Source organism: Euwallacea fornicatus, chromosome 30, assembly GCF_040115645.1.
Source record: "Euwallacea fornicatus isolate EFF26 chromosome 30, ASM4011564v1, whole genome shotgun sequence".
Classification (NCBI taxonomy): domain Eukaryota; kingdom Metazoa; phylum Arthropoda; class Insecta; order Coleoptera; family Curculionidae; genus Euwallacea; species Euwallacea fornicatus.
The window spans coordinates 169811-195667 of record NC_089570.1 but is presented as its reverse complement, the minus strand read 5'-3'; the positions used below and the strand labels follow the sequence as shown (position 1 = coordinate 195667).

At 36.2% G+C, this 25857-nt stretch overlaps 2 protein-coding genes across 7 annotated transcripts in view; both read left to right on the top strand.

The window, feature by feature from the left end:
• LOC136347823 (visual system homeobox 2-like) overlaps positions 1-10779 on the top strand; it is a 40434-nt gene extending 29655 nt beyond the window's left edge. For both annotated transcript variants that reach the window (XM_066298153.1, XM_066298152.1), the window contains exons 7-8: positions 7073-7247; positions 8542-10779. In XM_066298153.1, the coding sequence (XP_066154250.1) occupies positions 7073-7247; positions 8542-8975 (609 nt within the window). In that variant the 3' untranslated portion in view covers positions 8976-10779. The remainder of the gene's footprint in view (positions 1-7072; positions 7248-8541) is intronic.
• Positions 10780-11797: 1018 nt separating this feature from the next.
• On the top strand, positions 11798-25692 carry east (enhanced adult sensory threshold). Of its 5 annotated transcripts, XM_066298135.1 has the most exons (21): positions 11798-11928; positions 11984-12123; positions 14301-14588; positions 14654-14999; positions 15714-16097; positions 16435-16702; positions 16755-17096; positions 17150-17288; positions 17341-18155; positions 18208-18438; positions 18555-18645; positions 20364-20600; positions 20661-20887; positions 20943-21117; positions 21173-21302; positions 21358-21510; positions 21563-21758; positions 21811-22012; positions 22072-22267; positions 22615-23113; positions 23179-25692. In XM_066298135.1, exons 3-21 carry the CDS (start codon positions 14327-14329, stop codon positions 23692-23694), a joined length of 5409 nt encoding a protein of 1802 aa, XP_066154232.1. In that variant the 5' UTR covers positions 11798-11928; positions 11984-12123; positions 14301-14326; the 3' UTR covers positions 23695-25692. The 5 variants fall into 5 exon arrangements, with proteins under 5 accessions (XP_066154232.1, XP_066154231.1, XP_066154229.1 ...); XM_066298134.1 differs by having other exon boundaries at positions 11800-12123; XM_066298132.1 differs by lacking the exons at positions 11798-11928; positions 11984-12123 and adding an exon at positions 13903-14170 and having other exon boundaries at positions 21569-21758.
• Positions 25693-25857: the final 165 nt, after the last annotated feature.

Below are 25857 nucleotides of genomic sequence, written 5' to 3'. Positions count from 1 at the left end.
TTTAATATTAGGACTGTGGGTAGCATCGGAAAGGAGACAAAGGAAAAATGGAAAATATCGATTTACTTACCCCATTTAGAACAAATGCTGAAAAGACAGGATTAAATTTCGAAGGCTCAATCTCCGTTTATGAACTGTTGATTCCAAAAATAAGACTCAACTGCAAAGGATTTCGTCCGGATGTAAACATAATTTTGGGCACTTAGAAAACTTTAACTAACCAACGCACGAGTTCGTTGAGCTTTGAAAAAGACTATTTTTAATAAAATCCAACAAATAATAAAGGTAAATGGAGTCGTACCTAAATGAGGTTAGGTTTATTCGTTTATGTTCGAGATTGCGCAGAACAACAGACATGCGAGTTCGGCGTCAAATAATTTTAAAGCCAACTTGACCGGAATTTATTTAAAACGCACCAAAATACACTTAAAACTATTGCGATAAATTCGTTTGATCACGGTGAGAAATTCCCGTGAAAAATACGCAACATAAATAAATCTAATTAATATTTATTTACTTGCCCCATTTACAATAAATACTGAAAAGACGGGGTGGAATTTCAGAGGTCCGTTCTCCGTTTATGAATTGTCCATTCCAAAAATAAAACTCAACGATGAAGGCTTTCGGCCCGAGGTAAACTTAATTTTTAGCACTTACAAAACTTCAACTAACCAACGCACAAGTTCGTCGAGCTTTGAAAAGGACCAGTTTTAATAAAATCAAATAAATAATAAAGATAAACGGAGTCGTACTTAAGTGAGGTTAGGTTTATTAATTTATGTTCGACATTACATAGAACAACGGACAAGCGAACTTGGCATCGAAGCTTACTCGACCGTAAATTGCACAAAACGCCCTAAACACATTTAATATTATAGTAACAAGTTCGTTTGATCGCGATGAGAAATCCCGGTGAGAAAAAACGAAACAAAATAAATCTAATTAATATTAACTTACTTACCTGGTTTATAACAAATGCTGAAACGACAAGATTGAATTTCGAAGGCCCATTCTCCGTTTATAAAGTGTCCATTCCGAAAATAAGGGTAAAAACATGGGAAAGCGTCGCCCCTCGCCGGGCACCTCCACGTTCACCTCGTCAAGAATTGAACATCGGCGTTTAGCGTAGCTCATTTGTCTTGCTTTTACGAATAGAGAGGTAGTAAAAATGTTTGATTCAGATAGTGATAGTGATTCGTTAAATGCCTTAATACGCTGGTTATTGTTAATTATTCCTCGTTTCTGTGAAGTTTGGACTGATTCCTTAAGCAGAACCACATGTTTCGTTCTTCTATACTCAACCTACATCGGATCCTTTCATCGCTTCGGACATATGAGGTACTGCTGATTAAACGCAAAGTACGCTGTTGCCGAATAAAGTAAGCGAGCGGTTGACACAACCAATCACAGAGCAAGCTTGAAGCACGCAAAGAAAATTGTTCCTCATTTTACGGCGATGTGAGAGGCGAGGTGCGACGCTCAGCGAACATCTTCAGTTTGTTTACGGTCACGTAAGTCTATTGCTTTGATTTATCATCGCCGGACCAGAAGATGAACTTCGAGGCGTCCGGCGAGGGGCGACGCCGCATTACGTTTTTACGATAAAACGCAACCATAAGGGCTTTTTGTCTGAATGTAAACATCATCTTTAGCACTTTGTAAATCGCAACTAAGCAACGCTCGGGTCCGTGGAATCGTGAAAAAAACTAGTTTTAATTAAATCTAACAAATAATAAAGGTGAACGGAGTCGTACTGCAATGAGGCTGGTTTGTTCGTTTATATTCGAGATTACGTAAAATATATCAAACGTACGCGGGCTCGGTGTCAAATAATGCCAAAGCTTACTTGACCGGATTGTTTTTTTAACGCATGGTCTTAACACGTTTTACTTTTGTAACATAACGAAAATTATCGACCGGCAATCCCTTCACGGGCGTAATCCTTGCGGGTGTGAATTCGAGAGTAAACTCGGGCTTGTTTGGGGTTTAAAAAGCCCCTCTCGGAGGGTGCCGGGCTAGTCATTAGGGCATTACTTCGAAATTAATTTACAACAGTTACAGCAGTTTGTCGGGTAATGAATAGAACACGACCAGGGCCCGGGATTTACGTCTCTCTCTCTCTCTCTCTCTTTCTCTCTCTCTCTCTTTCTCTCTCTCTCTCTCTTTTTTTTCTCTCTCGCTTTCTCTCTCTCTTTCTCTATCGTTTTCTCCCGTGGAGGGAAAGTCGAATCTATAAATGTTTAAAACGTTGTAATTGTCAATTATGCAGACGACAAACCAACTACTTTATTTCGTCCCTCTTGACATCGTGCCTTGTCATTCTCCCGATGTCGAACTAATTATTTTGATAAGACCCCACAGAACAATTCTGTCACTGACTGATTATAGACCGAAACCCATTATAAAAGCAGTACTAATCAGCCAAAAATTACCCCTTAAATAACAATAACCAACCCGTCACATGCCCAGTTAGCCGTCGCTCGAAAAACAGTCGAATCATCATCGTTCCGTGGATCTTCACGTGTTTCGTTACATTGATGTCAATAATTCCAATGCCTGCCTGCCTCGTTCGGTGTTGTTGAAGGGGGTATTCAAATGTCTGTCAGTTGCCACTAGATCACTTTTGGAAAAAATAACATCTTTGTCTGGTTGGTCGACAATTAGCACACAATGAGAAGGTTTTAATTGGGCAATCTTGCCTATGATGACGATGACTGATACGACGTGTCTTCTTTTAATTTGCTTTTCTTTCGTATTTACACTGATTGAAAACCAATTACGTTCGATTATTGTGGTCCTGTCATCAGTGGCGTTTACAGTGATAAGTCAAGCAAGCCACAAAATAATCCCATCAAGTTCGATAAGATGTCCGATAGAGGGAACGAACTGCTAATCTTTCAGGCCCAGGTCCAGATTGTTGGACCGCGGACACAATCGCCCATATAATTTGATTTTCGTTCGCAATCAGGCTAAGTGCTCCGGGACCCAGGATTTAGGATATTATTTGCTGCTGAACAAGTTACAACTTAATCTTTTGCTAATAATTATTTCGGGGGATACTTCCACATGTTCGAAGGGGTTTGTGTTTTGATTGTGTTTAGTTAGATAGGAGGAAATCGATTTAGGTTTATGGCATCTAACGGGTCACCGAGTTGTGCTGTTACGAAGGTTTGAAACCAACGCACGTATCCTAAATTACCCACCTGAGCATTGTGCGAGTCGACATAATATTTTTGACACACTACTGCGGATCACATTGGCTGTTTCAACCAATACTATCACGTTTCACTTCATTGTTAGATGGGTGTAACCCAATATTTGCTAACCGATATATCCTCGAAACGCTAAGTGTCTATTAGCAAACAGCCACTCTCCTTGTTGGCTCTACTTGAATATCAAAACATGTGTCATTTCTCGTCGCAATCATCTCGAAGTTCTAAACGAAATTTTTGCAAAAGTTAATTTTTGTAAAGAACCAACCCACTAAACCGTCAAATGCTTCAGCCTATAAATTATAGCGAATCTGACAGGAGAAGAGGCGGTAGAAATGGAAATAGCGCAGCAGAGGCATTCCGATAATTTTCCGTAATAACTACTTTATTCGATCAATCAAAACGTTTCCACTCGCACAATCCAAACCCATTTCCGGCGAAATTATCCAATTATTAAATGTGCACACAGTTTCATTGTATTTAGTTTATTTGGAGGCGCCGAGCATGTCGAAAACATTCATTCGCCCGTCATTTCAGCCCGGATTCAATAAGAGCCAGTTAGAAATAACTTTTTTTGTTAAGCCCCGATTGATGTGTCGACGGCAATTGGATGTGCGGAAGCCTGTCAAATGGCATTAATGGCTTATAGCGTATGTACGTATAGCGCCGCAAAAATTATTTTTATGCGCGCATTTTTATGCCCGACAAAACTACAATTTAAAATTTAGCAAAGTATTCGAAAGAAAACATTTTCTTCCTGAGTTTATTTGAAAATATCTATTTCGATATTTTAACTCTTTCATAGAAAGTTATTATTAATAAAAAAAAAAAATCTAAACTTGATACAATGAAGTTTAAAAGTCGCCGCAAAGTAATTGGACGACGTCCGTCAGGCCGACACGGTTCATTTGGCGTCACGACGCAAGTGCCACGTGCCGTTCACGCGACGCCCTTTGTACCAGGCCTCTGTCGTTATGAATATACTTTCTATATAATGCGCAATTTTCTAATAACGGCCCTTTGTGAACGGACACGAAACTTGTTAAATCCATATTTATTCAATTAGAGGATGGATTTATTGGACTATAATGAAACTGATGCGTGCTCGATGGTCCTGCATGATTTATGATGCTATTTAAGCTTGACGTAATTTAAATTTAATGTGATATAATCAATTATTAAGCAGGTCTTTGGGTTTATTTGTGTTTAGCGGGGTTCTTTTGTAAAATCTACAAAAAAACTATATCATTACATAATAAACAGCACCTTAGTCGACTTTCTCTTCACTCTGATGTATCCATCATTATAGAGTGTACATATATGCTACATTGTATTAACAATGTATCCGCCCCATTATCGCACTCCACGGGGGGCAAAAAAGACTAGACCACGTGCCGGAAAGTTGAAACCCAGAGGGATTTTTTCATCCCGTATTAGTTTCATTGTTGCCCAGATACAAAACTCTCCCTTGAGATTTTGCTCTATTTGATAATAAATATACTTAACTGCGTTTCCCACAGTTATTATTAAGTACAAGAGGCTCTGTCTCAGTTTGACATAGGCGCGGCAAAAGCTGAAAGTAATTATGATGGTTTCACCCTGTATCTTCGATATCGGCTCACGGTGAATTTTTATTTTTCTTTTATTCGGTTTTGGAATAATGTCGTGTACCAAAATTTTATTAGCCTTTAGAAAATAGTGAATGTTATTATCCATTAGTCTCGACTGAGAATAATATGTACAATTCTAGCACTCCAGCAACGCCCATTGCATGCAGTGCGTAAAACGTTATTCCCAAAAGAAAAAACAAAACTAATATTCTACAATCAATTTCCAGACATAGTTAGTTGATTAAGGGCAAACCTTGGCGGCTAATCGCCTTCGATTGTGGTCCGAAATTACACCTTTTGAAAGCACGCCACGTGCCCCTTCTCCTCCATGTAAAATACTATCCGCCCTCAACAGTTTAGCTATCGGGCGGGGTCTCAAAACTGTTATTGACATTTATTTCATTACCGCATTTTGCCGCGCTTTGTGCCTGAAATTGAATAATTCCATAGGAAAATTGATTTAGACCCGCCCGCCCTTGTTCGAAGTTTCAAATTAGACGTTGTCAAAAGCAAACACCTTAAGAATATTGGAAATCAGCATCCAAATTTAAACCGTCATGAACTTTTTGGAAAAGATAAAATATCTATGTGTCTTTTACATTCATTTCGGCAAAGCTCATCTTGTGGTTTTCGACTAATAATCATAAAAAACTGAGATATTTTAAATGACATTTGAATTCATCTTCCGATTCAATACTGTATCCAGGTTCGCACGTAAAGAGCGATACTGAAAGAAAATGCGGAGATAAAATGTCACTTCACCAAAGTTAATGTGAAAAAAAAAGTAAAAAAGGTGTTAGTTGGTCCAGGAAAGTCTCTTTCGATGATTTGCACCTCGAACACTAAGGTTATTTAAAGGTCTCAGGTGTATAGTCGAAAACTGCAATGAACTAGATCTAATTCTAAAAATAAGTTTTAGTATTGTGAAATAATTTTTGTACAATTAAATAATAAATGCAACAAAACAAATTTTTAAAAATTGCGGCAAAGATGGTAAACAGCAACAAAGCTTTTATGATTTATTCTATTCAACTTAAGATGCTAAAAAGACATTCGGTTTCTTATTGAACCTTTTCTTGACATTCTGGAGGCAAATTTATTTCCAAAATACAAGAAGAATGATCAACTACGAGTGTTATCAATAGAACTTAAAAAATTCTCAATTTATAGATAATAACGATAATATGTATGTGAAATAAAAACATATGTACTGCTATGAATGCAAGGGAACTATAAAAAACATTTTAACATAACCCTGTTTTCTTCAGAACAATTCTATGAAACACAATATTATTTATTACATCGGAATAGCAGGCATTAAATTAGGCACAAAAACAATTTTCTGTTTGGGGGATATGGCCTGCATTGTTAAAAAAACATTGTTAATAAAAAAACAAATTATTCTATTTTTTGTATGTTACCTTTTTTAAATGTCGCATCTGCGATATGTGACTAGTTACGAAATAAAACCCTTTTAGTTACCAGTTTTTAATTAAGAAAACTCACTCACTTTATTCAACAAAATTAGTTATAACTATTTATGCAATCCGTTAGGAAATTAGTACTTTTGTGAAACACACGATGTGGTCATCAAGATGACACGAGTTCCAAAAAATAGCACATCCTAACGAGTTTCATACATGATTTTTTTCTTGAATTTATTTTACGGTAAAGAAATGAAACGAAAAATACAGAAAGTAGAGTTTAGTCAAGTTGCGATTCGTATCTGCATAGAGCTATAGTAACAATCGTTGTTCCTGATCCTCTTTGTTAATTGAGTGAACGTACTCAATTTTCTTATATGCCCTGTTATGAAATCTCACCCGTTTACTGTTTAGTAATTAGTTTTAATTCAGAACACCGTCGCTTTTTCCAAAATAAAAAAAAAATAGTATTATGACAGAAACTTATCCCTTCACCATAATGTCTAGAACCGTGTTGGCGTCGATCAAATCAAAGCATAGAGCTCAGTTTGCGTGTCAAAAGTTTTAAAAAAGCATGATAAATACATAACATTTGGTGCCTCAAAGTTTTCTCCGATTGTAGCTTGGGCATCGAAAATTCTAGATAATTTTAAACCAATATGAATTCGTGCAACTCATCAAACACACGCGAAGCCAATAAAGTAGGTGTGAATGTGTAAATACCTACATCATTAACCTGATATGGAAAATAACATAGAGCTTTGGATTAAAAAAAAAAAGGAAATTATGCCACGTTTCTAAAGAGTGTTTGCTTGTTATATTTCAGGTTTGGTTCCAAAACCGACGGGCGAAGTGGCGTAAAACGGAGAAGTGTTGGGGACGAAGTACGATAATGGCTGAATATGGGCTGTATGGGGCAATGGTGAGGCACAGTCTACCATTACCGGAGACCATCCTAAAAAGCGCGAAGGAGAACGAATGCGTAGCACCGTGGCTGCTAGGTAATCCCTAGGCAGTATGTCTATTTTTTACTCGGTTATATTTACCCTTTAAAAAAATATTTTGAAGACAATTGCAAATGTTCAAAGAGATGATTTCTACACGCTAAAAATGTATAAGTTGGGAATGAAGTGAGTAATAAAATTATTAAATGGAAATTTGCATGTAAACCTGCTGTGCGACTATTCCTTTGATTCGTTGGAATTGATTATTGCATATATAAGTATAGAATGAAATTGAGCATAAATAACCACAAGCAGAAAATTGAAAAAGTGAAGTAAAAGAAATGAGATTTCGACAAAGTGCTCTATTTTTTTGACTATTTTTGCAAATTTAATTTCATTCTGTATTTACATACATAAGTATATCCGTAATAATTGTTTGCGATCAATAGAATTATCGCAAAGTAGATTTGCTTGCAAATATTCAATACGTTAGTTTATTAGTTACTTCATATTCATTAAATCTGTTTCTTCGTAATCGCTAGAAATTCCATAATATAATAAAAGCTCTGTCATCATTTCTTGCAGGTGCACTAACAGATGCACTTTCGCACCTATTTCTCGCAAAAAATGAACCTTATATGCAGTATTGAAAATCGTAAGTTGCCATGCGGTGGAAAACACATCCATAAAATATGCGCAAAATTGATGTTGAGAAAGAGAAAGGTTTTAAAGATATAAAAATTATGTCAAGTCAAGGGCGTTCTGGTCGTTTTGGAAAAACTCGCTAGCTGCAAAGCAAAAAAAAAAAAGAAAACAGCAGCATAAAAATTACAAATGGCAACGTTATTTTTAGTAATAAATATTACTAGTTAGCAATGTTGCTACGTGGACTTGAACTTTGCAGGCATTGTTGTACCATGGCCACGTTATACGAATGATGGTATTAAAACGACACAACGATATGTTTATCGATCTCAATAGGAATGTATAGTAGATATTGTTTGCATTAACCTGAAGTAACCTGATATTCGATGATACATATAGGTATGAATTAATTTTATAAATCAATCAGCCTATGGAAGGAATTAGCTTTAGTTCTATTAGGACCAGTTTTTCAATGGACTATTCACATTTCATAGGCATGTCTAATGGGTTTGCTATTATTTACATATAATGAAACGCGCTCTTAGTCGTGCAAAACAACCAATCTATAGTAAATTACACAAGCACCTGTAATCACCTCAAGAAGAAAGTGTATCTCGGTGGAGAGTAATGACTGCAGTGCCATTTGTCGTTTTTTTTTAACCGAAATAACCCAATAAAAAAAAAATTTAATCGATATTAATTCCAGGAATGCATCGGAAATCCATCGAGGCCGCTGAACAACTCAAAGAGTCGGACAACACGACTAGCGACCACGAGGATACCACCTCGATGCGCACGGACACCAGCGACACCAGCGCCACATCTTCTCAAAACCACCCAAGCAACGCCTCCTCCTCTCAACCTTCAATGTTAGACAACAAAGAACAAATGAATCTCGGAAGTGTGGGGCCCTCGCAGCCCCCCCAGCAGCAGGTGGCCTCGAACTTCCCGGATGACCCCGAGGTGTTCCGTAACAATTCGATAGCTTGTTTGAGGGCAAAAGCCCAAGAGCACAGCGCCAAGTTGATGAACCACAATTTGATGGTACAATCAAGTAGGCCTCCTTCGGGGGGCTGCGATGCCAATCAAAATACGCTCCATCATCAGGACGGCAGTGGGGGAGAACACGGTATTTTTTGACAAAATGAGGGATAGTAAAGAAAAAATTGAAGAGTATAAATTGAGGGTTCTGACATCTGATAGTACTGAAATTTTCATTAATTTTAGTCACGAGGCTGGATATTTTCAATCAACTGTGCAAAATTGATCTAGAGAATTAAAACAAACACATTTTCTAATTTGTTCATATTAAATACACATTTACCATTTGGCAAAACAACTAATTACAGGGTGTTGTATTCTATGTAAGAATTTAAACGTAAAAGTTGAAGTATTTTTCCCTAAGGCCCAGCCGTATGCCTTTAGTTGAAACTTGACTTACGGTTAAAGTCATGATTGTGACAAGTAATTAATGGCATATACATCAATCTCAGAGCATAAATTTCAGGTCCGGTTTAAACCTCTGCAGAATCCGGCCTAAGGTCACCTAGTTAATACCATTTAAAGACGACACCTGCACAATTGTACCATTAAATTTCAACGGAAGCGCCATATTAGTATAAAAAACGACATTTCTGCAATAAAAGGTTACTTTCATTCGTCTGTGAATTATGTTGATATGTACGTATTATACAGGGTGTCTTTTTTAAGCGCGGCTATGCTTAATTTCACATTTCACTCTGTCTGAGAAGAGCCAGGTATAAAACTCGTTCTAAAAATAGAGGGTCTGTAAGCACAGCTGCGTTTCGACTGTCAGCTTAACGCTAACCTCCCTTTAAAACTACTACAAGATTTAAATTCCAGATTAGAGCCGGATGATACTCTTGAAATTTTTGAAAATATTGTTGTCAAACCGCATAAACTTACATCGAAATTGTCAGGTATAAAAGAGAAGCCAAAGGGGTTCCCCATAAGCATTTCACGCTCGTATTTTTCAGTGCAATAAATTTGAATGTAATCTAATCAGTAATAATAATGATAATACTCGATTAATGTATTGTATGCAAAAAGACATATTTTCAGCTTCATGGTATTGCGTATTTTTCAAATTTTAGTACTAAGATAAAGGAAGTTGATTTTACTGATTAGAACTTGTACATTGTGTTTGTTGATGGGTCTGTACATACAGTTAATTGGGTTAATGTGAAAAATGCATGTATTTCTCCACAAGATCATATATTCTGAAAATGTGCTTCTGCAAAAAAGCGTTACTATTAAATTTTCCTAGATAGGTTAGATGTTGATGGAAATTTGGTGGAAATTAACTAACATATAAGTATTGACCTAATAGTGCCACGTCTGAGTTTTTGGCAGAGTTAATTTCTATCAAGTTTTAAACAATAGTTGAGTCATCAGTAAGTGCAATTATTATGTATTAAAATTTGGAAAGTTTTAACATAATTGATAATCCATTGCAATATGTATTTCCTAATTTTCGCTATATTCAACAAATTTTACACGCATCTTCAATTCACACGATCGTTTGTAGGTTTGCTATTTTCATTAAAGCAAGTGATATCCCTTTTATTGCTATAACACAGAATTATCGGGGGCATTGACGAACATTTAATTGTACATAAGCAAAACTCAACCTAAGACGACTTTTAATAAGAGAATAAAACATTATGAATTTTTGCAACAACCTAAATAAGTGGTAGTTTAATGGTATAGAATTTCGTGTTGAACTGTAGATAAAATATTCGTACTTAAATAATTGTACAAACACTTACTTTCTATCGAATAGAGGATTTATTTTCTACCAGAAATAGTTCAAGTTTGGAATTTTTTGCGTTTATTCAAAAGCAAGTGTAGTGAAGACGATTCCGAACTTGAACTTACTTTCAAACTAACAATTTCAAATATTATTGCAATAAATGTGTAATTCTTGAAGTACATGTAATAAAGAATATGTATCTAACTATTGAGCCCAGACTTTCATTCCTGCCGCAATCGAATAGATATTTTTTGCTCCATAAAATGTGAATCGTATCCAAATGTATTATGCGAAAGGGCGGAGCTTGAATACATTTCGTTTCAACTTTTATCTTATCTATAACTCGAGAAAGAGATAAAGTTTTTAAATGGAAAATAAAAATTTATGGGGATGCGCTCTCATCAACTTCACATACAAGACGTTTTATTACCTATCATTTCTCTTTCTTGTACAAGGGGAGCACGAAAAACATCTAATACAATACTCCCATGTGCGTAGCCCTAACGGGCTTTCAAATCGTTCTCAGAATTACAGACCTATTCTCCTATCTTCGTGCCTGGCTAAAAACCTTGAAGGTAATGCTAAAAAATGGAATATATAATGATCGTCGATAAATAAATTAGCCTTCGCATGGTTTCAAACTGGTTTTGGGAAGAGAGGCGTTCAGAATACGCACATCGTAATAATCCCACTACCGTTCTCTAAACATCTCGATTGAGGCTCTGGAGCTTTAAAAATTCAAGTCGAAGGACTTTTATTTCGAGGCACTTAGGAAATCGCGAAAATCAACATTAAAATTGGTCCGACGCAGCCTTACATGTATAATGTATAGAGCTGACCGAGGCGGTTAACAGAAAAGCCAGGTTACTCGTGCAATTTCGAAATTTTCCGTGTGATTTCTAATTGCTTACTTGAAAAACGATTTTCAAAATAATCGAAAATATTCTTAAATTAATTGTGCAAGTATAATAAAGCGAAATAATAAAGAGTGCGAAGGCCTTGAACCGAAACACATTAATGCCTGGAAAATTAATAAACCAGCGTATTTGCCAAGTTAAAGCGATTTTATTTGTCCGCCTAGCGGCTAATTCAGAAACTAAACAAAAAATTCCTGGCTAAAGAACCATACCACGTCCCTATTACTATCTAAACTTGACGAGTTGAAAATATATCTACTAAATGTTGAGTCAGCGTGTGATATTGTAAATTACGCTTTGATTTTCGGTCGAATTTCGCCAGAAATCGTTCGAAATTTTTAAACATTTTTACAGATTCGGTTAGTACGTGAGTTAATCTTACCAAATCGATAGGAAAATTCGGGTAAAACGGTCTTTTTACAAGCGAAATTAGAGGATTTTTAAACGAGGTTCTGTAGTTTCTGTAGCAAACATCTGTGTCTCGTGAAGTGGTCGGAGGAGATCGGGTGCGATCGGCATCACTGATGGAGTACGTGCTTTCGTCGTTGCAAAGTTGGCGCATCATATAGGTGGCGTTGTCGTTGTGAAACTATTCAGGGTAAGTAATAAATAAACCCTACTTTTTCAACTCGTTTTCCACCCTCAAATTGCTTTTATTCGGGAATTTTTCGTTAAATAACGAAAACCCCATCCTTAAACCAACCGAATACAACGAAAGATTCACTTTTCTCTTTGGTTCTAACCAAGAAAAGTGTCGTTTTACGTCGACTTGTCGGCGGAAATTTACTAACAGGTCATTAACATTGTTTACGGTTTTTCGTTATTTTTACTAAAATAAAACTGACCCTATGTCTGGTCTGGAGCTGTTCTCAAAAATGCCTTACTCTCGGTACTGCGATCTCAAAAACATTCTTAGGATGTCAAAAAAATGGAAGAGCTATTACTAATAACATTACCGATGACGAGATTGCTACGTCTAAAATAGTCGAATGAATGAATAGTCGTCAGTCAGTCGGGAGGTCGGACATTTTAGCACCGGTACTGCGCTGCCGTAGCAACCATAGTTGTTCTCTTGCCTTTCTGCTCTAAAGACTTCAGAAAAAGGCTGGGTGCCCCATTTTTGGACTCTGTTACGAAAAGATTTTGGGGAAGGGGCTTCGATGTGGTAGCACAGAACGACAAAGGGAAGTGAAAGGTCGTTTACGTCACATCTTTATTTTTACTATTTCCTTTCTCGTTTCTTTTTATTAGAATTTGTTGGGGGCTTCATTTCTTGCCTTTTCCTAGATGGAACGACCTTGTGAATTCGGGAAAATAACGAGATAACAGACGTTCTCAAGGTTTTATATACATGATTTAAATACCCATTATTATTTTCGGGAATATTCGAAAACTTTTGGTTATTTGATATATCTCCAAAATATACATTTCACTTCACAGACAGTTTTTCTTCTCTAAAGTAGGGTGCTACCAAATTTTTATAGTTTCACGTTTCAGATTTTTGAAAACCTCATCAGCTTCATTTTTAGGAAAGCTCTTGAATTGTTATATCACACTTCAATGTTCAGCAAATCCTTTTTTTTTGAGAAAATCGTATTGACTGAACTGCAAATAATTTTGTAGTGGCTCTAGTACCTAATTGCAATTTGCACACCTGTAAATTTATATTGCAATGTAAATTCCTTCCTCCTAATACCTTCTGAATTAAAGAAAAATACTGTTTTTTTAATTTGTCAAAAGGATAATGAATTAGATAAATAAAAACTTTAGGTGCAGGAGAGTGACTAATGGAAGTATGTTTCAATTCCATTTCAAAGGTTATAAGGTTGAACCACCTCTAAGAGACACTCCTTATTATTGCTTACTTCAAGTTGACATCAGAAAAGTTTTGAATGAACATTACGGGTGATTATTTAAAAAACCTTGATGAACCGTAAAAGTACAACTAAACGCCTGACATTTGCAATAGATAAAAGATGAATTTATCCAAAACAACTGCTATTTAAAATCTTATGAGTCCATATTTCGATGTAAATTCCCTTGAAGTTGCACTTATGTTCTATAGCAGTTTTTCCAGTTTTTTCTACCTTCTGAATTAAAAATAGAAACCCATAGAATGGATTATTAAAATGAATAATACATATTGAATATATAACAAAGATCTAATAGGGTGAAATATATCCAGAGTAGCTAGTTGTAGGAATCACCATGGAAAATTGACTTTCTGTTTGATATCTGATTGACCTGCCAATATAATTTATTCAAAATATCCATAAATAGTGAATCTTATAAAGTTTGCATTTAACTTCCAAAAACCATTTATTAGTTGACACCGATTTCATTTATTAGTAGTTAGTTAACGCTATTATCTGTTGAGATTAACACAATTATTTAGATTCCAATAATAATTCTCTTTGATTCGGCGGCTTCATAATTTTTGACACCTTTTTGCCATCGATTATCGTGTTTTATGTGCTATATTAAAATTCATACATAGAAGATAATGACTTGAGTAGGCACAAACATTCAATAAATTCAATATCTGGGCTTGCGTATAATGTTTATTGTGGCGGAGATATCGACAGACGGCTACAGCTGTAACGTCTTGAAACGCAAAGGAAATAGCATTGTTGATAGATGGCTAGGTACGTAATTGAAACCTTAACACATATCTAGCTGAAACAGCGGTTTCTATTTTATCTGTTTTGTAATAATTCGGATTGCAAATTTTATAGGGAATTCCAAGCCACTTGATTAGACTTCTCTTTTTTACAGCCCATGCAAACGCCCATCCAAATGCCATGGCAACCAGAGTTAAGAAGCAACCAAATACCACCTCAAAGGAGGTAACCTCATTGCCTGCACAGATTAAGAATGAGGCCATTGGAAGCACTACTAGTACCATTGTGAAGAAAACTGGCAGATCTGTCAAAGCCACAGTAAAAACGTTTAAAGGGGTGAAGAAGTCTGTGCAGTTAAAAGCAAAATCGCGAGTCACTAAGAAAACACCCTTGAAAATTAACCCCAAAAATTTTGCCAGGGTGTTAATGGAAAATAGCAAAGGTAACTTTCAATAGTATGTTGTATACATACATATGTATTTGCAACGAATGCCTACTTAACTGTAGGTAAAGATGGAAAGAAAATGCTGCTTAAGAATGGCGGTAAGGAGGCTGTGAAGAAACCGCGACAAAAGCCTAAAGTGCCTAAAATCAAGCAAGAACCTGTGGAAGATGAGAGGGAGGAAGAAGAACAACCGCCGGTATTGGAGCCAATTTTTGAGGACAATTTGGGGTTAAGGAAGAGCCCAAAGAAACGAGGCAGAAAATCGCTGCAAGCCCCTCCATTAATAGATATTCGAAAAATTAAAATGGAGCCCAGTGAAGAGTCTGGTCTTGCTGCTAATGAAGACTTGAAGCTTCCAGTTCTAATGGAATCTACTGTTAAAGCGGTGAGGAAACCTGGAAGACCGAGGTGAGTAGATTTAATTTTTTTTCTGAATTTTTTTTTAGTTCGGGAGATACAAGAATATCCAATCAAATCACAACTTTCCTGTTCACCATTTCAGATTTCGTCTTCTAGCAAGAAAATTTACTTTCAAAAGAGTATTTAGATTTTTTACACAATAAACAGGAAAGTTGTGACTGAATTGAAACACATTATTGATGTCCCTGTACATATAAGGCTTTTATTTGAAAACGAACCACCCTAAAATATCTATGGAATTTGTGGAAAATTTGATTTAAGAAAAAAACACATACATTGTTATTTGCAAGAGAAGTTTGAGTATGTATTTAAAACACCCTCGAGTGATACATGGTTGCAAAGGATATAATAAAATTCCCTATTCAACAGTGAAATTAGTTGGTGCGTTCACAAATACAACGGAAATTGCGTGGCAATAAAACAAATTACTTTTAAATGCAATTAATTTATTAAAATGAACAACTTTCCAGTGGAGGATGCAGGAACGTGGTTCGAGGGGGGCTTTCATATCAAAATAATTGTTGATGTCCTAAGGGAGAAGGTTAAACGTTCCACAGAGTAGGGGGTGTTCGTTTTGGAACGAATGTCATGTATACTATGTAATTAATTAAAACCTGCATTAAATTTACCTACTTAGAACATCGTTTTTGTTCTCTAACGGTATTTTAAATTATTAGCTTAATTATATTGTGAACTTTACAGGAAACCTAAAATCGATCCGTCTTCTATCGACGAAGGAATAACAGACCTCTCATTTTTAATCGATTCGGATCACATAAAACGAGAATTGGTGGATTGTGCTTCAGAATCCTCCAAAGCTGACGAACAGAAAATTAAGAAGTTGACGAAAAAGCAGCGTTTGGAACTCTTGAAAAAAGATTTTATGAAAAAGGAAAACATCGAGAATACGCTTAGAAAATTAGAGCCGGCGGATTTTAAAGTGATTGACAGATTAGATTTGAACGTACACAAGGCTAAGACTGATTTACCTAAGATCAAGAGGAGGCATAGTATTGAGAGGTTTCCCACTGGTGCTGTGAATGTGTGTGGAGACAATTTGGTATCTGTTTTTAGCCAAATGCCAAGGTAAAGTAACTCTGATACAAAATCAAATTGGAATTATGTTGGTCAAACTCTAAATTCATGTTCAGACCAGGAATATCATAATAATGATAATGCCAGAATTATGATACAAATTAAGTGTACAGGAATCTAAATGATAAAACGAGCAAAAACATATGGAACCTTACGAGAACACCCAGAAAGATATAAAAAATCTCGTATAATTACTGTATTTTGTACAGTACTAGACCGAGTTTTTCGATGCCTTCGATATTAATAGACATTTGACCATTCCGTTTAATGTATACCTAGAAATGTTATCTAATCCAATATCTTACGAAGTATTATTTGAATTCTATAGAGCCATAAGGCTGGGATCCAAACGGTCAAGTCCATATTCGACGCGATCCGATTCACCTGCGAGACAATTACGTAACGGAAAGCACCGCAAACTGAAGGATTTGAATCTTTTGGCGGGCCTGGAGAGTCCTAAAAGAAGGAAAAGGGTATATTCCGACATGAGTGGAAGTGAAACAGCCTCCAAGCTCTCAGGCTACGAATCAGACAGCAGTTTTTCCGATTTAGCCTCATTGCACGGGAGTGAGAAAGACATTGAGTTGTCTAAAACGGTGAGTGAATAAATTCTTGTGTGACACTGATTTTATATTTATTTTTCCTTAGGTATTAGACAGTTTACTAATAGACGGTTCTTGCACTTTGGAACCAAAATCGACTACCGTTTTAGTTAAGCCAGTCATTGATACCAATTCGAATTTGTGCACTGATGCTGCAGCTACTACGGCTCCCAAGTCCACAGAGAGCAATTTGGCAACCAAATTACCAGACTCGTTCGGGGGCATCCTCGAATCGCCAAGTGCAAAAGTACCTCAAAAAGGATTACTACTGGATATTATGAAACAGACTTTCAACGATTTAAGCGGCGAAAAGTCAGCGGGGAGAGTCGAGATGGTCCCATTTTACGGGAGATCGACTATGGAAGGGTCAGAGGAACTTCAAGGAGGGGTAAATTTCTGTAGAAAAGTACCTTTAGGGTAAGCAATTAAGTAATGTTTCAGAGAAAAAATGAATACGCCACTGAAGCGACATCCTCTAATACTGAGGTTTCATCTGTTCAAGTATTTGCAAACACAATGCCTGAAGAGGACGAGCTTAGATTATTGTTGGAACAAACTGATCCCAATTTAAATGCTTTTGGTATGTGTATATAAAATAATTACATGCAACTCAATTATTTATTTATTTGCAGACATTAATAAAGAGAATTTTCAAGGTGGTTGCGTGGTTCATAGTAGCCCTAAACCTATTGAACAGGATCATTTGCTAGATCAAGCCCCAGTTCTGGAAAAACAAGTTTTGAATACTTCAGACGAAAATATTTCTATTGTACATCTTCAAACAGCAGCAGATGTGGAGCATCTGGATCCGCCGGTATTAGAAATGGTACGACCGGTTGCAAAAATCGATCAGAAAAAACCCGTTGTCGATGACCATAAAATCGGAATAGCCGTTACGGAAAAGGACAACGTGGTGTTGTTTTCTATTGAACACTTGACCGACGACGCAGCCGATCAAGATGTTAGTAATGAAGATTTGAACCACAGTTCTGAAGATAAAACTCAGGAAGAGGAGAATGCCGATGGTGAAGAAGTTGGTAGCAACGCTGAACTCATAGATGCAGAAAAAGAACAAAGTGGGAAACAAACTGAAGGAAGCGTTCATACAGATGCTGCTTCTCCAGACTTGCAACCGTCACCCACAGAAATTGAACGAGAAAGTTGCAATCGTATTGTCCATGACATAAGGGCTTCACCATCAAAAGAAGTAGTTTTAACCACTCATCATATAGAAAATCAATCCAAGGAAGTGAGTGACATCGAGGCAGAGGAAAAGGAATATGATAAGACTGGCAAAGAAGCGACTGAAAAAGGGTGTGATAAGAATGACAGTGAGATTAATGGTAATGAAGAATGGAAGGGATCTATAGTTGGTAAAAAACAAATCGGAAAGAAGGCTTCACATGAGTCAGCTGAAGAGTTGGCGAAGAAAGAAAGCATTTTAAATGTGAGTGGGATACAATTCATTAGCTTTCGACCATTTTGACTTTCTGTTTTAGGCATTGGGATTACAAAGCCTCAAAACGGCAAAAGGATCACCTTATCCAAAGAGGAAGAGCAAGGCGTCCGCCGCGAAGAGCGACCCGTACACTGGTACTTTAAAAACTGTGATAAAAATTAATAAAAAGAAAAGGAAAAATTCCTTGAAAATGACTTTACAAAAAAGTAAGGGTATCAAACATGACTCCGAGGGCGCCAATACTGAGGAAGGTTACCACATTATGAAAGAGGTAAATTCTGAAAATGCGCTCATCTTTGTGTGAAAAATTAATATTTTCTATTCATTTTACTCAAACAAATTTTACTCATTAGGAAATAACTAAATTTTCGTCGTTCATTGTTTCAGAGTGGTTCCCCTTCTTCAAAACACAACAGAGAGTCGTCCGACTCAGCCGGTGCGCATCGCAAATCACATTATTCTAACCGATCTAACATGGGTAATTATGGTTTTGGGTTTAGATATAAGCTACTCACAAAAATAGTCTAAACGGTGCGTTTTGGTTATATTTGAAAGCTCGTATCATATCGGAAACACCTTGGCTCCGTTCTCATAGCCAAAAATTCAATTCTGAAAGTCCGCTTCTTTTACAATAATTTATGAATACTTTCATTGAAAAATTTGTCTCTGCATATAGATTATATAATGCATGCAGAATGTCATGTAAAATTGTTAATTTTCCACCTATTGCGTTTGCCAGCTCTGTTCATTTCAACACTATCTCTAAAACTGTCTGGCTTTGAGAACAAACTCCAAGATGACTGCTCGTCAATAGCTTTAGAAGAAATGGACTTTCAGAATCTTTTTTGCTTGTAAAAATGGGCCAAAGCGTTTTCGAACAGTATGGCGTGACATTTCGACTATTTTTGTGAGACGTTTAATTTTCAATTAAAGCTCTGGTTCGGACGCGACAAGTCGTTAGATGAAATTTTTGGATATCCTGCTTTTTTTAACAAAAATGGAAAAACCGCCTAATATTCACAAACAGCGCAACAAGGATATATCTTTTATTTGGGAGAAATACAATCTATAGTTCATAAATTGGGATATTTCCTTGGAGTGTATTTTGTGCCAATCTGAAAATTCAAATATGCATTGCAATTATACGTGACGTTGCTCCAACTTAGTTTTACTGTATACAATGAAAGTGGCCAAATTTCATAAGCAAGTAAGCAGTAAATGTCAAAGTTAGGCATATATTAAATTTCCAGTGTCTCATAGAATGAGTGAGGTTCTTTTGGGTTTATTTACTACCTGCTCTTCTAAATAAGTCAATATTTCTAGTTTCTAAATAAGTTGGAATAACATTAAACAGGGTGCCTCCAATTGCATATACCATAATTTAACCAGGTATTGTACATCAAAAAATAGTACTAGTTAACTATTTAAAAAATTATATACTTTCCTGAAAAACAGTGTGACAATGTTTGGTTGAAAAAAATTACTGATTGTTGCCAGGCAGTTGAAGATACTTGAATAGATTTTTTACTTGGGCTGTTTTGAGTATGTTTTGCAATGATAAGTATATTTTTACTTGTGCCAGTGGCGTCCAGATTAGTGCTTTATTAGATATAAAAAAAATGGTTCGCCAATTACTCCGGTCACATAAATTAGAACATTACACTCGAAAGTTTACAAGCTGATGCTGCACATGTGATTATAGTTACTTGAATTATTTATATCTTGGGCACAATAAAATATTAGTTTTTGCAAACGAGTTACATTTACATTTTCAGGTTACAGTAACATTTAATTCAATTTGGAAGAAAAAAGTTCTCTTGCGATTTTTTAAATTAAAATTTTATTTAAAATAATTTAGTGAAAAATCTTAATGCATCTTTAAAACTGGCTTATTCAGTTGCATGCTCTTATGGCAAAACTTAATGATGTTTTCTTAGCAAAATGTTTGTTATTATGATTTATATAGCAAATCAGTATTATTTTTTTATGAGGAATACTTGGCTAAATATTTGTAATAATTGTAATTTGGAACATCCTATACGTTGGTTTCGGGCTATTCATCATATATGCCATATATAATAAAAACGCAGCTCACGGTTTTGGAATAGAGAATATCCATCCGTAAATGACAATTGCCCATATTTTTTTGCCTCGAGTTTATAAACTGGAAAACCAACGAATCTCTATCACAAACAGATGGCAGCAGTGAACAACACACTTCAGAAGGTGAACAAGGTGGATCTTTCCATGACAACAAGAGTCAACCAGAAAAATCCTTGATTGTTCCTGAAAAAGCTAGTTCTTTCAGCATTCATCCTGGCCGACTTTGTAAAGATGAGTGTTCTTATTGTTTTGGGAAGTTTGGGTTATTTGACACTCCTTGCCATATAGCTCAAATAAAAAGTGTTGAAAGGCAAAACAAAATTTTATCTTGTGAGTACCTACAAGTTTGTGAGTGTAGTAACAACAAACTAATCGAAACATGAATTTTAGCTGAAAAACACTTGACCCGGGACTCTTGTCTTTGCGACGCCTGTTACAGGCACGTCGACAGGAAATCGAATTCCCCATCCTATATAAATAAATCGTTGAAACGCAACTCTCTGGTTGCTCCAGGACCAAGACAGAACCATTGCCACGTATTGGGATGCAACAACGTATCCTCGAATATTTTGCGCAGGAAGTGGATTATCAAAATGCGGAAAAGTATTTGTCAAGCGGTTAGTTACAGAGTCAGGAGGCTCCAGCATTTTTTAAATACGATATATCGCATAGATTAACATCGACTTGGATAATCCGGGATTGCACTCGATTCCGATCTGCGATGAGCATTTTTCTGCTTTAGAGCACTTGATGATTTGTGCCATGTGCAAGAGACGCCTCGCCAGAAATCATATCCATTATTTAGGGCCTGAAGTGCAAGAATTGAATGAAGCCCTTAAAGATGACGGTAAATCACTGTTTAAATACTCAAATCTCTTTCCATTACAGCTTTTTTCTTTCAGGTATTCCGATTGTCTTATCTGATAAACCGGTAGTCTGTAAGCTCTGCAGATGCTTCGCCTCAATAATTCTCAAGGATCCGGAAGAGCGCATGGAGAACAGTGTGAATTTCTTCAAAGAATACAAAAAGAGGTAAGCAGGGAAACGCTAACGTAAAGTCCCGTGTATATTTTATAACGAATTCTAGACTGCTGCACTTCAATGATGCCACCGTGGAAAACCCCTCAGTTGGTCCCGATAAGGGTGATAAAAAGGATGTAGATTTGGTTGGCAGAACCAAGAAACGGACGAAGAATTTTTTCAACGAGAGCGAAGAGGATGAGGACACATCCGGTGTTAGGTAAAAAACGTTTTTGATGATCGACGAAAGAAAAGTTTATTTCCAACCACAGAAACAGGTCCAGAGCACCATCCACCGATTCAAGTCATTCACAAAATATTAACAATAATTCGCCCGACGACGGGGATGAATACGAGGGAGTAGATTACAATACTTTAATCCCCGCTATTGCTATGGAGTGTCCTAGTGATAATGAAAGCAAAAAAGAGGTGCCGGGAGTGCAAAGAAAAATGCCCAGACTGGAGTTGGTAAGGAAGCATTACCTGAAATAAATACATATTACATATTCTGCTCTTTCAGCTGGGGAGTTCGATAGAAATCTCGAGAGTTTATAAAAACAGTATTGACAAAAACAGATCGAACGATCTAGCAGCCCAGAAATTAGGTCAAAATCCGTCGATATCTCTTAAGCCGACCTACGCAATGCCTCGATCAAACGATCTGTGGCAAGACGGAAAACCGATTTCCACCCCATCCTTGTCGGTGCGACAACTATTTCCCGGTAACTCACTTGTTTTCGATTATTGTTGGTTTTAATTTCACAACTTGAATAATAAATAGGTGAAGAAGAATTAGGTTTGATGGGCGAATTCGATTTCAAGAACACGTTGTCTCGCACGCCTGAGGGGTGGGAGAAGTGTACAACCACCATCCAGTACGATGAAGACACAAAGTTGCTGTGGCAAGAACTGCAGAAGCCATATGGAAGCCAAAGCAGTTTCTTAAGGCATTTAGTTTTATTGGAAAAATACTTCAGGTACGTTTCACTTCATATTTTTAGATCGAAAAATTTGCTTTATTGTCGAAAACCTCAATCTTGTTTATAAAGTACAGTATATAACAGTTAAACCGGAAAAATAAAGCTAAAAATAGACAATTTTGGATTGGCCCTTTTCTGAAATGTTAGCATTAACAGAATTATGGGGGGGGGGTCAAAAAACCTTTTTTTTTTTTTAAGTTGAAATTTTATTAATTCCTAAAAAATCGCGTAAAATATTTACAAGAGATTGTAAGTTTTTGTGAATACTTGCAAGGAACGCGTAATTTTTAAAGAAACAATTAGTGTATTGTTATAATGGTAAGTGTATTTTGTTATTTTTCAAGGAATGGTGATCTGATCCTTTCGCCTACGGCGAGCCACCATGCCATCAACTATAGGGAAAGCGTGCACAACCGTTTGCGGGCGTACGACAACCTGCCCACCGGGTCTGACAATATCCAGCCGCCTAGTATGGTGCAATTCAATAAAATGCACACAAAAAGTAGTGGTGGGGGAATAACCAATCATCCTAATGCAAACGGCCTTCCACCAGTGACGATTAGCCAAATAGGAACCGGTCTGGATCAACAGACTTCCCGCGCCCCTATAACACTTCAACAACTCAACCAACCTCCTCTGTACTCGAGAACTGCAGTTTTATCAACTTTGAACATGAAGAACAAGCCTCCGGGATTGATTTCAATCAATCAAAATGTGCTAGCTCCGGGACGACCGTTGATACCCGGGCAGAAGATTAAGTTCCCAATAACAAAGAATTGGAGACCAAACCTAATTCCCATTGATCCAGCCAAAAAGAGTGACAGAAAACCCGGACTTGTACAGGTAAAAAAATCTCTCCTTTTATCTTACAGAGTGATTAGTTCTCAATGTCTACTAACATTTTGAAGGTAATATCTGGTGGAAAGCCCTACCATATTACCTTGGAGGATTACAAGAAAATGTGCGCTATTAAACGGAGTTTCGAGGCCAAACAAAAAAAAATACAAGAGCAACAACAAGCCAAGCAACAACTCGGTCAAAACTCGATCCTGAAGATGTCGTTAGCAAAGAAGGGCGTAATCGTAGGCAACATCTGCAATGGTATTGTCACTGAAGGAAAATCTCTCAGTCCAGTACCCATTTCGTCTGCCCCTTCATCTACCATTACCAGTTTAACTGATAATGGCGAAACTATTTTGGATAAATTGGACAAACAAGTAGAGCGGTTGGGCCGATCGAGTGAGCCAATATCCATATCAGCGATTGCATTGGAAAAAAATCCAGCCATTCAATTGATACCGAGAATACCGAAATCTTTAACTGTTATTCCGCAAACTATTCACAAAGACATCAGTGCCAGCCCGCAAAGGAAGACCAGCTCGAGTGCGTCCAGTAATGGTGAAGATAGCAATAGTCAGTCTTGATTCTTATTGTTGTTGCTGCTGTTGAATTTGTCACTTCAGAATAGTGGAGAGACCTAATAAGTGCCTAAACTTTTCAATTACCAAAAAATTAAAGGAATGGAAGAGTGAGAGTAGTAGTTGAAATAAGTAGGTTGTAAAGTTCGTCTTTCAAACGTAGGTATATAGCAGAGAATGAATTTAAAAAAATTATATAGTTAACCGACACACCGTGTTTTAGATATATTTCAAGATTTATTTTGGTAATTTGTCGATTATGGGCGAATCTGTGGAAGTATGCCCTGCTTCATAAAAAGTTCAAGAAAATATACGCAGTAACGTACTCTCATCTTATTGTACGATTATCATTTAACCGACGTCGAGGTCGTTAACTTACTGCGATGTAACTTTAGTTCAGGTATGTCAAAGTTACACATATTTTATATATCGCTAATGCTAATCCCGGCTATCAAGTGAATAGCAACAAAATCATACATTCAAGGTGTACCTACAAAATTTAATGTGAGCCAATATTATTATTATTATCATTTGAGAGTCAGAAGTCTATGACATTAACGGTACTCGAAAGGTATCCTAAATAAATTCATGAATTTATTTACATATTCCCAGGCTCGCATCGATTTAGTGCCTGTTAATTCATTGAAAAATCTATGATGATGTTTACAAGGCCCAGGTTTTCGAATTGTTGGTTGCTTTACTAGAAAGGTATCTTCCGTAGAAATTGAAAAGTTAAGCAATGCTTTGTTTAGATTTCGTTGTTTCTATGGCAAATTCAGGCCTAACAGTAAATTTTTTAGCATTCAATTAATTATTTACTATTAAGCCGTTCTTTCGTTCTAATGCGTTTTGAAATAGTTTAAATTTATGGTATTTTCGTGTTATCGTCACATGTAACTATTTTTTAAATCGTTTTCGACACATTCGTTCGAACCAGGTAAGAACGAAATTGATGCGAAATTTCACATTTTTGTGGAGTGAAAAGATCAATTCAGTTCTAGAGAAAACACGACTCACGAACTCTATTTCTATCAACGTTTTAAAAATCCATGCGCCAAATTTTATCAACTAAACCCAAAATATTTTGGAGCAAAAACGAATCGCATAGAAAAATCGCTCATTAGTTACAAATATATTTTAGACGCTTGTTAAATTATTAGAAATTTAATATTCTGTTATTGTAAATACTTAGTCCTATTTTTTATCGCTTGAAAAGGAATTTGGTATAAATATTTATACTAACCAGCGTATTTTTCTCCGATTATGAAATTAAAAAAATTGCCACCCTTTTGCAATTACATAAAAAAGTGCCTCAGTTTATATAATTTTATTCCTTTTCATTATTAGAAACAATTTAAATACATTTAATATGACTCCGTCGTGAGGACTTTTTGTAAATATCGTAAGTAGGAACTAATAAAAACCACCAAATCTTACTTATTTATATTTTCATAAGAATTGCTGATCATCAGTAGCGTAGTATAAGACTTCGACCTGTTTATACGTGGTCAATGTCCATAAACAGCAATAACAACACATAAAAATCTAATTATGCCATTTGCCCATGCATAAACATTCGTCCAGATGTTTCACGTTACATAATTATTACGTTATCACTCTCCTATATATAATTTTACATTAAAACTATCACAAGTAATAAGAATTATTATTAGCAGACTTATTTATTTTCTAGGAATGTAAGATTTTTTACATCCGCATGTTTTAGAATTCATAGATTATTTTATTAAGGCTGATTTAAGTTTTTGATTGAAGTGGGTATCTACTCCTTACCTGCCTCCTATTGGGCTACATTTGAGTCCACAATTGCGTGCATCGCAAATTACAATTAATCAATTTACGAAATTGTATAAGTAACGATGGAATCGCGCCGACTTCAATCAAATCAAGTGTATTTACAATAACTTTATTATATTTACGTATTATTGAAGTTATATTAAGTATTGAGTTTTGTTTTAGTTTAATAGTGTATTTTTTTCATACTAATATGATTTGTAGTTTCATTTGGTTCCTTTATTTATTCGGGTTGCAAAATGTCTGGTTCAAGTGACTACGTTTTATTTGTTCGAATATTTGGCCAGGAGAGGTGGGTAAAAAATCTTGAAAAAGTGCATTAGTACTTCGTTGCTAATTATCGTTTCGTTTTATTCA